At 48.2% G+C, this 15,123-nt stretch overlaps 2 protein-coding genes across 16 annotated transcripts; one reads left to right on the forward strand and one right to left on the reverse strand.

Moving 5' to 3' along the window:
- The first annotated feature begins 3,237 nt into the window (after nt 1-3,237).
- Nucleotides 3,238-9,882, forward strand: LOC117193068. Of its 15 annotated transcripts, none has more exons than XR_004474487.1 (12): nt 3,238-3,329; nt 3,385-3,827; nt 3,882-4,111; nt 4,893-5,686; nt 5,974-6,156; nt 6,230-6,572; nt 6,670-6,893; nt 6,954-7,129; nt 7,184-7,727; nt 7,792-8,118; nt 8,939-9,618; nt 9,674-9,882. XR_004474487.1 is itself a non-coding variant. In XM_033397800.1 (2 exons), exons 1-2 carry the CDS (start codon nt 9,385-9,387, stop codon nt 9,812-9,814), a joined length of 375 nt encoding a protein of 124 aa, XP_033253691.1. In that variant the 5' UTR covers nt 8,945-9,384; the 3' UTR covers nt 9,815-9,882. The 15 variants fall into 15 exon arrangements, 1 of the variants encoding a protein (XP_033253691.1); XR_004474489.1 differs by having other exon boundaries at nt 5,998-6,156; XR_004474483.1 differs by having other exon boundaries at nt 4,893-5,670; nt 5,797-6,156.
- LOC117193065 (methylosome subunit pICln-like) lies at nt 9,812-10,702 on the reverse strand. The gene is made up of 2 exons (XM_033397797.1): nt 10,495-10,702; nt 9,812-10,431 (listed from the first exon to the last, which is right to left on the reverse strand). The coding sequence occupies exons 1-2, from the start codon at nt 10,611-10,613 to the stop codon at nt 9,891-9,893; spliced, it is 660 nt and encodes a 219-aa protein (XP_033253688.1). The 5' UTR covers nt 10,614-10,702; the 3' UTR covers nt 9,812-9,890.
- Between the last annotated feature and the right edge of the window lie 4,421 nt (nt 10,703-15,123).

Here is a 15,123-nt window from a genome sequence, read left to right on the forward strand (position 1 = left end):
GTTCTCTTCCCATTTCTCCTTTGTTTTGTGGTCCAGTTTCGTGCCTATGATGAAGATCAGCAACCCATCGGATATCTCCTGCGGGGTCGCCAAGGTCTGAAGTGCACGCAAGTGCGAATTGATTTTGTCGCTGAGCGCGCGCAAGCCGATAGCTGAGCCCTTCTCCACCCCTTGCAGCCCGAAAATAGCCTTGACGTGTGCCTGAAAATGTAACAGTTTATTATCGAATCGCAACATTAGCAAAGTCAACGCCTTGTCGTAATTCTCCTCAGAAAGTTCCAAGGAATGAATCGTATCCAGCGCAGCACCATCTAGACATCCACGAAGATATTGGAATTTTTCGATAATTGGTATACGATGGTCTTTGTGCACCATTGTCGAGAACATCGAGTGGAATTCTGGCCAATCCATGTAGTTCCCCCCGAATCGCGGAAGCTGCAACTCGGGCATTCGAGAACGGCCTATACTATTATAGGCGAACAACGACGAATTCCCCTCGAGAGTATGCCGAGCCGTTGAATTGGCAACATTTACCGTGCGAGCAGCCATCAACTCCCGCGACAGCCTGGACCTAACCTTGACATAAACATTCGAAAAGTCCAGCCGGGCATCATGGGCTAACTGCAGGAAATCCAGCCTTTCAAGGCTCGTTTGAGCGGCATCGAAATCCGCATTCATTCGCTCGATTTGCTCTAAGCGAGCTTGAAGTTCTGCCTCATCTAACTCGGCAAGCTCTTCCTTGGTGAGAAAGCGATCCATGGCCTTTAGTTGGCGCGCGATGGACTCGGCCTTGTGCTTGTAGAAATCTACATCACTCGGCATTGCTGCGTTCGCGACATTGGTAGGCTCAGGTGCTGCCATGTTGAGGTTTTAAAAGAGTCACTCAGCACGACCGAAAAAGACACCCGTATACGTATAAACGTGGGAACCGAAAGCAAAGGGATTACAGCTAATGCCTTTAGCTGTGCGGCTGTGCGAGCTGTCCGATTCCGCTTTGTACTCCGCTTGTGTGTATTAGTGAGTTCGCTGCACTGCCTACCGCACTGCACATGACCGAATTGTCGCGACAGAGAAATTAATAGCCAGCAATGCGTGTATGTAGGTGTATGTAAGTGTGTTTTAGCACCGAATTGTGCTTAACCGACGAAAATTTGCTAGGGCTAACGATTGTCGATCGCGAATGATTTTTAATTGACACTGCAACTCAGAGATCACGTCGGGGTCACCAAATTTTATGTGGAGATAATGTTTTTTATCCCCAATCGGCCGACTAATTATTTCGAATTAAATAAAACTCGGCGCAGAAATAAAATTACGATATGTTCTTTAATGCGTGACATCCAAATTGCAAGTGTGGCTTGCCTGCCCTTTACATTGCCGCTCCGATCGCTAAGCGCAGCTTCGCTCGGCCGACGTCGGTAGGCAGACGCAAAGCGGAGATAGCGAAGAGCGAGCTGGCAGAGAGCGTTTAGCAGGGCAAGCAAGCGCAAAGCTTTAACAAACAAATGAGTGACATAGACATAAGTAACAAACAAAATAAGCGGCTGAGGGCCAAGAATTAGGTGCTATTTGGCAAGCAGCTAATCGGCTGGGTTCTGCTCCGAACAAACTTAAAGGGAAAAAAACATAATCCGCACTCCAAACACCGTTCCACTTTAATTTTTTTTTTCCGTGTGTTGTCCTTTATTTAGTATTTAGTATTAGCTTAAACCGTTTAACGTAAAATCTTGGCCATTGGAAAAAATATGTAAAAACACCCGGGGACCCTTAACAAGAGCTCTTGGTAGGTTAAAACTCCGTAGGGCCCGAGTTAAATTAACTCCCGTAAAACTGGATCCACTCATCTACACATATTCCACTACGTATGGGTGAGGGTATCCCTGTTGGTTGAACGAAATTTCAGCAGTTATTTCCCCGTTTGCCGTTGTGTCGAACGTTTTGGTGTTTCTTAGTGGTTAGTGATAATTTTGAGTATAGCTATTTATTAATGAGAAAGATGAAATTGTCAATTTACGATTATTTAAGCTTGGATATATATTGAAGCATGATGCATTAAATTTAAAATAGAGGGAGGACGCGTGGCGTAAGCCATGGATTAGGCCAGCCGTTACCGTTCCAGCAGAGGGTGGCCAAAATGAACGTTGTGTTTGGTCACAGGTAGGGCGGGCGCGCGAAGTGATAACACCCAAGCTTCACCCACTTGATAGTTTATGATTTTCTTTGTCTTTAGATTGTTGTTAGTTTTGATGTCCCGAGAAGTAGTATGTCTCCTTTTTTGTCTACATTTGGCGGGCAAGGGGAACTACCCAGCCCTGGGGTCGACAGCTAGCCGGCATTGCCCTCTGGGAAACAAGCCAAGTGTAACAAATGGAGACGTCTAACAAAAATAAATGATGGGAGTAAATATGTTGATTGATGATTTTTTTTTCTCTCCCTAAATGGGCGAGGGACCCGCACTATGTGGCCAGGATTGTGTATTCGAGCCCAGCAAAAAGCAAGCTAGGATGGCGGAGCTGTGACCTATTCCCTACGGATTGGCCAACAAAAAAAAATTAATTTGGGGTTTCTTTACTCCCCCTCTGGAGCGGACTCACTCTTATGCTTCTTGGGTCTCTTTCCCGTCCCGCTAGTCCTGGTTCCTGGTCTCTCACTGATCTGGATCCCCTGGAATCACAAATTTATTTATCTTTTTTTTTCAGGGTGATGGCCACTACTCCATCCTCATCCCACTCACTTTTTCTTTCAGAACAAAAAAAATCACTAGATCACTATGTACGGTGCGCATGCTCCTCCGTTGCGGGAATCTCTTTCTCTGAACCCCCTCTTGGCTTAGCTGCTCTGTTTAATGCTCCCGGGCCGCTGATCCCCATCGCTCTCTCTTCTATCGCCCTTGAACTAGGTTCAAGAGCATGGCCTGATTCGTGCTGCTGGCGGCTCTCTTTTCTTTGAGGTATGGGTGAGTTGGCTTCGGGACTCCGTTATGGGATGAGATCGGATATCTTCTCTCATAACGGCTCCGGAGAGCGCGCGGAACTCTCACTCTCCAGGACCAGGTGGCGCCACTCTTCGCTAACCTTTTCCCCTTCAATTTTGGCCTTGCCACTCTGTTCAAACTTCTTTCCTCCTCACCGCTTCTATGGGGTATCACCTATCGATATCTTCGCATGCAACACCTAGCGAAAATTCGAGCGACCATGGCCGGAGAATTATTCGCAAACATCGAAGAGTTACACGTTTCCCCAAAACTGCTGGCCTTCCCGGACATTACGATGCCTAGGATCTTGCAGCGCCCAACGTAGGCTTACACCCACTGATCGGATATTCCCTACGTGAGTGCGTTTCCCTTGTTTCTGACTCAGTCTGAAGTTTTCGCTACAATTTTAGGTCTTTGGCGTGAAAAATCCCCACCGGCCACCCCGACAGATCCTCCAGCTCGTAGGCGTTATTCCCTACTGGACGTACGACTCTGCATTTTAGGAATTTCCGGGCGAACTTGGCGTTGTAGCTTTTGCCAAAGTCGCTGAGGGTGAAGTTGCGCCTGTAGACTTCTTGGCCAGGTCTGGCGAAAAAGACTCGGGCCCGTTTGTTGTATCGCTGGCTGCTCCGCTCATACGCTTGGTGTAGGCTGCGTTTAATTTGCTCGCGAATGAGGTGTCGCTTATCCGCGGGATCTAACGCGTGCACTTCATGTTCCGTCAAAGACTGCAGCTTCCTCGCCAGCTTATAGCAGTTCCCATTCAGAAACATCTGTTGTCCAAATACAGCGAAAAACGGCGTTACGCCTCGGGCTTCGTGCACCGAGTCACGGATTGAAACTTCGATCTCCGGTAGGTAGATGTCCCAGTCTCTGTGATCCTTTTCCAAATACGTCCTTATTGCAGCGAGTATCGTCCGATTTACTCTCTCGGCTGCATTGCTTTGCGGCGAGTAGACTGCTGTGCGCATGTGTCGTATCCCGAAGCCGCTGACCATGTCCATGAACGCCTTCGATAGGAACTGCTTTCCGTTGTCGGAGTGGATCACCTCTGGCACCCCGAATTTGTAGAATACCTCTTGCACCAGGAATTGAACGACGTTCGCAGCGGTCGCCTCTCTCATCGCCTTCAAGAAGGTAAATTTTGAAAAGTGGTCTACGACGACGAAAATCCAGGCCTGTCCCCTTTTTGACCTGGGATACTTTCCCAGGAAGTCTATGTAGATCCTTTGGAATGGCCTCTCCGTGACCACTTCCTGACCGATCCCGACTTGGCTACGGTAATTGGGAGCTTTGGATTCCTTGCATTCGGTGCAGCTTCGGACGTATTCCCGCACTTGTGCCGTCATCGCCGGCCAGTAGTGGTGCCTTTTTAACCTATGCAAGGTCTTCTTCATTCCACCGTGTCCAGCTGTGTGGTCTTCGTGGGCCTTCGCGATGAGGGTTTTCGCCAGTGACGCGGGAATCCATAATTTCCACATGGAACCTTCCACTTGGTCGTCGATTTGCGCGAAGCCCATTCGAAGTCTATTCGCAGGTCAGGCAATAATTCTTTGTTCCTGCAGACTTCTCCTTTCAACTCCTGGTATTCCGTTGATTTGAATTCCGTCGTCTGGAATCCGAGGATTTCCGTTGGGTCTAGAACCACCTCCTCGATGCAGCGCGATAGTGTATCCGCCACTATATTTTCGACTCCCTTGCGGTGTTCGATCTCAAAGTCGAACCTCTGCAGCCGCAATGACCATCTCGCTAGACGCCCATTCAGGTCCTTGAGTGACATTAGCCATTTAAGGCTGGCGTGGTCAGTGATTACCGTGAACGGCATCAATTCCACATATGGCCTGAATCTTTCAATCGCCAATACCGCAGCTAAGCATTCTTTCTCCGTTACCGAATAATTTATTTGATGTTTGTTCAGCTTGGAAGAAAAGAATGCCACTAGGCGCTCTGCTTTGTCATCATCCAGCTGAAAAAGCACTGCTCCCACTCCAAAATTTGAGTCGTCGCACTGGATGTAGAAATGGCGTTTAAAGTCGGCATGGACTAATACAGGAGCCGTGGTGAGAGCCTTCTTCAGGGATTCTATGGTCGCCCTCGCTTCCGTTGGCAAGAAAAACTTCCCGCGCGGATGCTTCTTCAGAGCATCTGTTAACGGTACCGCGATGGTGGCGAAGTCCTTGATGAAGCGCCTATACCATCCTGCGGTTCCTATGAAGCTCCGTAGCTCCTTCACTGAACTCGGGCTCGGGATCTTTTGTATAGCCACAACCCTATCGGGATCCATTTGCAGCGTGCCGCCTCCGATGATAAACCCCAGGTATTTCAGCGACTTAAAGCAGAATTTGGATTTTTGTAGACCTATCGTGGTGGCACTGGGCCACCAATCGCAGATATCGCAGATGCGTCTGGAAATCCGGGGCTCTCACCAAAAGATCGTCCAAATAAACGAAAACGTTTGATCTGAGCTGAGTCGGGATTACCTTATCCATCACTCTGCATAACCTCTGGGCAGCGTTACACAGACCGAAGGGCATCATCACGAATTGATACAGCGGACGGCCTGCAACGGTAAATGCGGTGCACTTCCGGCTTTCTGGGTCCAATTTAATTTGCCAGAATGCGAATTTGAGGTCGATGCTGGAAATGTAATATGTCTGGTCAATCCTGGATAGTATACCCTCGATGCTAGGAAGAGGGTAAGCATCTTTTACGGTGAGCTGATTCAGTTTCCGCGCGTCCAAACAGAATCTATTTTTGTTTGGCTTTCGCACCACCGTCGTCCGATTGCTCCATGGACTATCGCTGACCTCGATCACTCCTAGTTCCAGCATTTTATCCATCTCGGTCCAGATCACCTCCTGCATCGCTGGGGATTGAGGGTAATGCCGATCTTTAAATGGTTCTGCGCCCTCGATCAACTGGATCCGATGCTGTTCTACCGTCGTTGTTCCTAATGCGGCATCCTCATAGGTCAGAAACTCCTTCTTTACCTTCTCCAGCTCTTCGGGTTCCGTGTCTTCCAGGGTCCAAGCTTCCACATCCACGTCCTCCTGGCGATGTTCGACGTACTGGCTGATTTGTGACATTTGGATCTCGCCTACTTGGGCCTCGCTGGATCGCCTGGGCTTTTCTCCGAGGACTGTGGGAGCCAGCGCGAAGGATCTCCAGAAATCAATACCCAGGTACATGGCTTGCTCTAGGTACGGGCATACTTAAAACAAGATCTCTTTATTCATTCCGTTATATCCTACGCAGAGTTTGGTTTTGCCGACTATGGACCTGTCTTCTCCAGAGGCTGTCTTGATGATCGAGACATAATTGTCCATTTCCACCTCGAGGTCGGCAAGGAGTTCACGGCTGCCCTTTCCTAAGACACTAACGGATGCCCCAGTATCTAGGAGTCCAGCAATCCGAAGTCCTCTTATCTGCACTTCGACAAATACTCTGGGATCGCGTCCTGCTCCTCGTCTGACTGCCTCGGCCACCTCTTTGCGAGTCTGTCGCCTTTCCTTAAATCTGGAACGGGCCTTTTGGAGTCTACGACTGACACCGCGCATCCCCTCCAGCTGCCTGTCATCAAAGATCTGGTTTCGAATTTGTATGTATCTCCTCATCCTCTCTTCGGCCGGTATGAACTTCAAACTATTTTTATTAAATTTATTCGGGCTATTATTCTTAATTTCTATATTGATTAGTGGACCATCGTTCATTTCTTCGCGGGCTTCTGTCCCGAGCGCTGATCTCCCGCTTTCATCATGCCCGATCGTGCGTTTCCCGAGCAATTTGGACACGTTGGAGTAAACATTTCTGGCTTTCCGCAGCGGTAACAAAATATTTTGCGTTCCTTCGCCACGCAGTCTCGGAACCCGTGGTCGAACTGGCCGCAATTCCAGCAACACAGCCTGAGTTTGTTCGCCAGGTGAGTTTCTTCTACTATCCTTGCTTCGTCTTCATCCAGAAACTCCGTTTCCGGCTCTAGCTCCTCCACTCGCTTCCCGGCTGAATGGAATTTCGGCGCAGGACGGAACGTAGACTTCTGCTCGCGTCCGCGAAAGTGGTACTCCACTTCCAGGCACTCTTCCCTCAGCTGCTCCACGTTTCGGACTCGGATCGCGTAAACGTAGCGCACTCGCACCATTTCGGACTCAACCAAAGGTATGGTGAGTCTAGCTGCCAGCCTGCGCATCGCTCTAAAGTACTCTTCCACAGATTCGCCAGATTGTTGTCGTCGCTCATGCAAGGTGCGTAGCCGCTCGAACTCGCCACCCACTGCTCGGAACCGGGACACCAACTCGTCCTTCAAATCCTCCCATACTTCCGGAGGCCGTTCTCGGACAAATTGCCAATACCACTCCGCCGCTTGTCCTTTGACGAGATGGTGAAAGTCGTCAAGGACCTCGTCCCACGACCGTCGGTTCTGCCTACGGAGGAACTCGACCCTGAACACGAAGTCCTGCACCGTCATCTTATTTGGGTCTCCGTCGAAGTGGATTTCCCATTTGTCGACGCGTCCCCATCTCGCTCCTCTCCAATCATCTCTCCTTTCAAATGGTGGCAGATCTGTTGGACCTCCGCCGTCTCCTGATGTCTCCCGTCTCTGCCTTCCAGCACCTGGATCCAGGTCCGCTTCGCCTATTCCTCGGCGCCAGTTCTGGCTCAACCTCGCTGGCTTCCTTGGAGGCGACTGGGAATTCCATACGTCATCGTCCTTGGACCTTTTGGGAATGGTCCCTGTGTTCGGCTTCTGCCTGAGGTGAGCTAGCGGCTAGATCGCCGTTATTATCCTTGATATCCTTCTGGTCTCTTTCCAATCTCAGGTCTTGGATCAATTCCACGTTCTGGCGCAGAGGCGCCATCACCTCTGTTATGGCCCCCATGAGCTCCATAAAGCCGCGACGGATCTCCTCCTGCAGCGTCTTACTCAGGGTATCTGCCATGCTGCCTCTCCACGTCTCCTGTGCTTGCGCTATGGCGACATTTACTCCTGAGAGAATCTCGGAGGGCAGTGCGTTGGATTGGCCTGGCAAATTCCAGCTGTCGTCTCCACGCCCCTCAGCGCCCTGTGTGTCACCGCCTTGCATCTGTCCTTGGAGGTTACCTGGTGGAGGAGTCCTGCGGGTCATTTTCTGTTTAGACCGCAAGTTGTCCGCGCTTATCAACTTGGCCCTATATTTCCCTACCTCGAACTATCCTATTTATCTTTTTATACCCGATACTCAAAATGAGTATTGGGGTATATTAGATTTGTGGTAAAAGTGGATGTGTGTAACGTCCAGAAGGAATCGTTTCCGACCCCATAAAGTATATACATATATTCTGGATCAGCATCAATAGCCGAGTCGATTGAGCCCTGTCTGTCTGTCTGTCTGTCCGTCTGTCCGTCTGTCCGTCCGTCCGTCTGTCCGTCCCCTTCAGCGCCTAGTGCTCAAAGACTATAAGAGCTAGAGCAACGATGTTTTGGATCCAGACTTCTGTGATATGTCTGGGGATATTCAAAAATCTCACAGACTATTAAGGCTAGAGTAACCAAATTTGTTATCCGCACTCCTGTTAGATCTTACTATAAAACGTATATCTCAAAATTTCGCCCCACCCCCTTCCGCCCACACAGAGGACGAAAGACTGTTGCATCCACAATATTGCACATTCGAGAAAACTAAAAACGCAGAATCATAGATAATGACCATATCTATCAGATTGCTGAATCTGGATCAGATCGGATCATTTTTATACCCAAAAGGAACAAATCAATTTGCACTGGCTACGCAGCGCCCGACATCACGCTCAGACTGATTTTCTGTCTCTCTCGCACGCACTCTTTGTCGTGTCGTTTAATATTAGCGGCGTCTGCCGGAGGTGAGCCATACTGACTTAGTATCGGGTATAACCGTAGAGTTGCGGTGTCCGCAGCAACTCACAACGTTCCCCCTCGTTATTCACTACACTTATCTATTCTTCTTTCAGAACAATCGCCTAAACACTACCTATAACGCTAGCTCACTGATCTTCAGCACAAAAACACTTAATACGGCAAAACAATAATAAGGGGGAAGAGGAACCACAGCAACGAGAGGGTAAGGCTGCTGCACATGGCAGGGAGATCCAAAACGTTGTTATTCAGATCTCAGGTAGGGAGGGTACGTCAGGGGTAAAACATCGACACCTCGACCTGGTCCACGTCTGTGTTGAAGGAAGTTACTGTAATGTTGTTTGTCAAGTAGAGTCCGTTTGCAGTTTTTTTTGTCGGTTACTTTTGTTGTTTCAATTTGTTCGAGATGTCCAATTAGTTGGTATATTGTGCGACCTGAGGGCTTGGGAAGTACCCAGCCCTGGGATGACTGGCTAGCCGGCCTTGCCCCGAAGAAAACAAAGGTTCGTAACAACGTGAAGCCCCCGAGTACGGATCAGGGATGCTGACCAATGCCTTGCGCGGCTATCCTTTGGTGGGCGAGCGGATGAAAGTACCGGAAGGTTACAAGGGCCTAGTCCTGCAGGAGACGGAGAAGCCTTTGAGCGAGTCTGCTGACCGTCAATTGCGCCTCACCGGTGTTTTTGACGAGTTCACCTACTGGAACTACGATAAAGTCCCCTCAAACGGCGATCCCTTCAGACAAGCCATGCTTATGGCAGATATGGCCAAGGCGGTAAGTACAGGAAGCTCCAGTGCGACAAATTTAAGAGTAATGTCTTCCCTTCCAGCTGTCCGAACCCATAAGCGATTTGGAGATTTGGAGGCAGAAATTAGACGAAACCTGGAAAGCTAAAAGGAAAACGATTCCTAGCTCTTTAGCGTGCTTACAGCGTTTATTATATAATATTCTAAAAGCTAATCAAATATAATCTTAACATTTCATACTTTTTAGTCTTAAATTTATATAAGATTTCAAATATAAATACGTTTAGTATCAGTGATGGTTTATTCATCGGCGTCCTCGAAGCGCTCATCGTCGTCGTCCAGGCTCAAGTTCTGCATGCCTCCTACTTCTCCCCCGTTCCGTCCAAGTGTTAGAGCATCGTCGGCCATATCCTGGTCTTCGAGGACCATTCCGCCAGCATCTTCCATGGCGTCGCTGTCCTCCGAATTGCTGTCAGACGAGTCTGGATGCAGGGCCTGGCAAGTAGTCATTGCGCTGTACATCGTATCGACTGTGTGTATATCCTCGGACAACAGCCAGCACTCTGTAACTTCCTCAAACTGTTCGTCCACAGCATCCTCAAAGTTCTCATCGTGCTCATCGCTGCCATTGCCCTCGTCAACGTCTGCCTCTGCCCCGCCACCGTTCTGCCCATTGACGATTGCCGGCTGCGGATTTCCATACACGCCATTCCACTCCACTTTGTGGTCCAGCATGAAATAAATGCACTTCCTTGGGTTCGAAGAAATCCCATGAAGGCTCACTTGTTTCCACTCGATGGATATTCCCTCGGGTAGGTCAATTGGTTGCCAAGAGAGAGAACTAAGAGAGTCGAGACAATAACAATTGACGACGCCGGCATTTTGCACACCATTTTCGACTCACTTTTGAGCGATGTAAATCGTACCCTCGCCCACAATATTGTCGCCCAGCTTGAGCTTGATATTGTTGGCTGTGTACAGCAGTCCATGTTCCGGCGGGGAAACTGGCGTTATTAATACCATTTTGATACGAAAATTGCAATTAAAAAATATTGTTAAAAAAAGCGTCTGGCAGCAAAATAGTGTGATTTGAGATATACGGTCTGACCTTCGGAAATATACCAAAATATACTGTCTCATTTAAAAAATATACCATAAATATACTGACGAGTTCAAGCTCTATTATACATATTCCTCGTTTGTTCCAGTCCCACCTGAACGATAGGTGGCCAGGGCTGAGGGCGACGCGCCATCTAGCGGAAGTCCAGGGAGGCTCGATGGTGTATTAGGACATCGGGGGGAGCTGGAGGCGTACTGGGATATAAGTAATAGAATAGGATTAGTTATATGTATTAGTAAGGGGAAAAAGGGGATAAATAGGAGTGAAAATATTAGAAAACGTGGATTGGATTATGGAAATCGTGGAGCGTGGACGGAAGAGTAACGTCGAAGTTTGAAATTTTGTGCTTAAAACAGAAAGTTTGAAGTGAGTACAGAAAAAGCGGGCGAGAAAATAGGTTGTAATGCAGAAATTTTACTCACAGCCGGCAAGGAATATAGCCACCAGAACCGGGCCAGAAGGTTTCCTGGAGAGGAACACTGGAGTTCGAGAAAGTCGACTGCAGAGAAGAAGACTGTCCAACGGAACCTGAGTGAGTTCGTTCCAGTTGCGCGTGTGTGAGCCAAGTAGCGCGGTACGTGTGAAGGGGGAGGGTGAAAGAGGACGATTTAGCTGCCAGGGCGATTCTAGCCACACCGCACGATCGTTGCATCGCCTTCCAGTGCGTGCCACACGTTTGGTCTCATTCACCACGTAAAAACCCGAAACCCTATTCACACACACACACGTATACACGGACCTATATAAATTTAGGGCTGACCGGCCACGGCCAGCGATCGCCCGCGTCGTTTGAACTTAAAGGGAAAAAAACATAATCCGCACTCCAAACACCGTTCCACTTTAATTTTTTTTTTCCGTGTGTTGTCCTTTATTTAGTATTTAGTATTAGCTTAAACCGTTTAACGTAAAATCTTGGCCACTGGAAAAAATATGTAAAAACACCCGGGGACCCTTAACAAGAGCTCTTGGTAGGTTAAAACTCCGTAGGGGCCCGAGTTAAATTAACTCCCGTAAAACTGGATCCACTCATCTACACATATTCCACTACGTATGGGTGAGGGTATCCCTGTTGGTTGAACGAAATTTCAGCAGTTATTTCCTTGTTTGCCTTTGTGTCGAACGTTTTGGTGTTTCTTAGTGGTTAGTGATAATTTTGAGTATAGCTATTTATTAATGAGAAAGATGAAATTGTCAATTTACGATTATTTAAGCTTGGATATATATTGAAGCATGATGCATTAAATTTAAAATAGAGGGAGGACGCGTGGCGTAAGCCATGGATTAGGCCAGCCGTTACCGTTCCAGCAGAGGGTGGCCAAAATGAACGTTGTGTTTGGTCACAGGTAGGGCGGGCGCGCGAAGTGATAACACCCAAGCTTCACCCACTTGATAGCCGTCTGTTTATGATTTTCTTTGTCTTTAGATTGTTGTTAGTTTTGATGTCCCGAGAAGTAGTATGTCTCCTTTTTTGTCTACATTTGGCGGGCAAGGGGAACTACCCAGCCCTGGGGTCGACAGCTAGCCGGCATTGCCCTCTGGGAAACAAGCCAAGTGTAACAAATGGCGCCCAATTTATTTTCGAATTAGCATGCATCTGGACTGACGCAGGTTCGGGTGGTATTACAACAAATGAAACTCGGGCTGGTAAAGGCAGATGCGGGGAATGAAAAAAAATAATAAATTTTGTGGAGAAGACGACAGCTCGCGAAGTGCAGTTTAGCTGTCCCGGCAGAAGACGCTGCTGCAGGCTTAAGGTGAGCGTAAAGCTGGTCCTTAATGGCGCGGGGTGATTGATGCTAGGGATGGATAGACAGGAGGCAGTTAACGGAAATATAAAATATGTGATAGGGACTTACGAATTACAGTTGAACATTTTGTCGCTATTCTATGTCGCAAGTGAACGTAAGTCACTGCCGTTCAACAAAAAAATGGACAGGGAGTTTGCGACGGACACATTGCCTGGTGGACTGTGATATCGAATAAGTCTGTGATGGTATGTGTTATTGGAATAAGTTAGAGTAAGTCATGTAGGTAAATGTTCATTGTAGTTTCGCACCTGCTTGTTTAAAACAAAGCCGCTTTCGTGTTTTTGAACCGGTTGTCTGTCTGCCGAGAGGTGGTGAGGAGTAGGTGGCCCGGGAGTCGTAAAGACAACCCGCGATGCATCTGTTGTCATGGCAGATCGTTATGATGGATGACAGGAACAAATCACAAGCAAAGTGAGCTCATGCACCGTGAGGCTTCTCGTTTATCGGCCATCGCTTAGAGCGATGACTAGAGTAGATGACAGGCCACACAAAGGTGGTGTTCGTAATTGTAGGATAACCGTAGGGCGACTGTCAAGTGGAGCGCAGAAACTGGAGCGGTTACTGGTCCCGGCTAGTCACGTGTCCCCCTCTTAATGAATCTTGTAAGAAGAAGAAGAACTGTTAGGAATTTTTGTTGTTAGGTTTTGTGTTGTGTTGAATGTGTTTGAAGTTTGAGTGTCTTAGGTGTCGATCGAATATACATGTATTTTATTATTTATTTATTTATTCAAATATTTAATTGCATATATCTCGTTAACGGCGCTAGTTGGCGCAATATTTATATCGGTATTTATTTATTTATTTATCGGAGTATTTATTGGTCCGAAGCGTGGTGTTATTTATTCTTACTAGTATTTCTTTGGGTATTTATTTCTTTATTTATATATATTATCTTAGTTTAGGAGTTTCCCTTTTTATACCCGATACTCAAAATGAGTATTGGGGTATATTAGATTTGTGGTAAAAGTGGATGTGTGTAACGTGCAGAAGGAATCGTTTCCGACCCCATAAAGTATATATATTCTTGATCAGCATCAATAGCCGAGTCGATTGAGCCATGTCTGTCTGTCCGTCTGTCCGTCCGTCTGTCCGTGCGTCCGTCTGTCCGTCCCCTTCAGCGTCTAGTGCTCAAAGACTATAAGAGCTAGAGCAACGATGTTTTGGATCCAGACTTCTGTGATATGTCACTGCTACAAAAATATTTCAAAACTTCGCCCCACCCCCTTCCGCCCCCACAAAGGACGAAAATCTGTTGCATCCACAATATTGCACATTCGAGAAAACTAAAAACGCAGAATCATAGATAACGACCATATCTATCAGATTGCTGAATCTGGACCAGATCAGATAATTTTTATAGCCAAAAGGAACAAATCAATTTGCAGTGGCTACGCAGCGCCCGACGTCACGCTCAGACTGATTTTCTGTCTCTCTCGCACGCACTCTTTGTCGTGTCGTTTAATATTAGCAGCGTCTGCCGGAGGAGAGCCATACTGACTTAGTATCGGGTATAACTGTAGAGTTGCGGTGTCCGCAGCAACTCAGAACGTTCCCCTCGTTTTTTGTAATATTGGTGTTAGTCGGGTGCTGCAGGAGGAGTTGCGTAAGGGGTCTATCGAGATGATGCACCAACTCAACGAGGTACTCCAGCTGGTTAGACAGCTGCAGCAGCAGAAGGAACCGCAGCGGGAGGAGGTTCACCACGAGCAGGAGTATCGAGGAGCAATCCCGAAAAGGAAGCCGTCTAGCACGACTGATGCGCCGATTCGGCCACCAAAACCATTTTTGGCTCGCTCGGGGCGAGGTGGTATTGGTCCGGAACCGTCTTCAGGAGTAGGACCGACCGCATCCAGTGAGCAGCATCAACGGGGTGGGCATCAAGCGCGAAATTGGCGAAACCCGATAGCACTCAGACACTCGGGTCAGGGTCGTGGCGAGGGTAGGAGAGCTGGTGGGATTCCTCGAGAAGATCCGCATGCAAATCCCCCGGGTTATAGACCTTGGCCACGGTGGGGCCGAGTCGAAAAATGGGACGTGACGTTCGACGGAGACAGCAACAAAATGACAGTCAGGATTTTGTGTTCCGAATTGAATTCCTACAAGTCCAATGCCGCTGTCCGTGGGATGAAGTTCTAAAGGTATTTCATCGCCTGGTTACAGGAAACGCGCGGGAATGGTACTGGCAGTACATCCGTGATCATGGCGGTGGTGTTTGGCAGGAACTAAGGGGCGACTTAATTGCTCGTTTCCGAGGCACGGCGTCCGAGTTCGACCGCATGAGAGAACTGCGAGAAAGAATGCAGCGGTCAAACGAGAGTGTGGAAGACTTTTTCCATGTCATGAGAAAGCTCGCGTCGAGGTTGGAGATGCCACCACCTGAAAAGGAGATGGTAAAAATCATCAAAAAGGCACTCACAGATGAGATAGCGAGTTTCGTCTACGGCTTACGGGTTTATTCCTTAGACCAACTGCGGGATGAGTGCGTGGAAATAGAGGCACATCTGAAGAGGAAGGCTCGATCTTCGTGGCGAGGAGCACCCAAAGCCACAAACTATGGTCGCGGGGCGAATGCGAACATCAGCGAGGTCGCGCAGGATCGGTCGAG

The sequence above is a fragment of the Drosophila miranda genome, assembly GCF_003369915.1.
Source record: "Drosophila miranda strain MSH22 chromosome Y unlocalized genomic scaffold, D.miranda_PacBio2.1 Contig_Y2_pilon, whole genome shotgun sequence".
Taxonomy (NCBI): Eukaryota; Metazoa; Arthropoda; class Insecta; order Diptera; family Drosophilidae; genus Drosophila; species Drosophila miranda.

Excerpts from the sequence above, each read along its gene's own strand:
- LOC117193068 (XM_033397800.1), top strand. The coding sequence starts at position 9,385 with ATGCTGACCAATGCCTTGCGCGGCTATCCTTTGGTGGGCGAGCGGATG. Across the intron at positions 9,619-9,673 it reads TGGCAGATATGGCCAAGGCG|CTGTCCGAACCCATAAGCGA; the intron begins GTAAGTACAGGA and ends CTTCCCTTCCAG.
- LOC117193065 (XM_033397797.1), bottom strand. The coding sequence starts at position 10,613 with ATGGTATTAATAACGCCAGTTTCCCCGCCGGAACATGGACTGCTGTAC. Across the intron at positions 10,432-10,494 it reads ACGATTTACATCGCTCAAAA|TTCTCTCTCTTGGCAACCAA; the intron begins GTGAGTCGAAAA and ends CGACTCTCTTAG.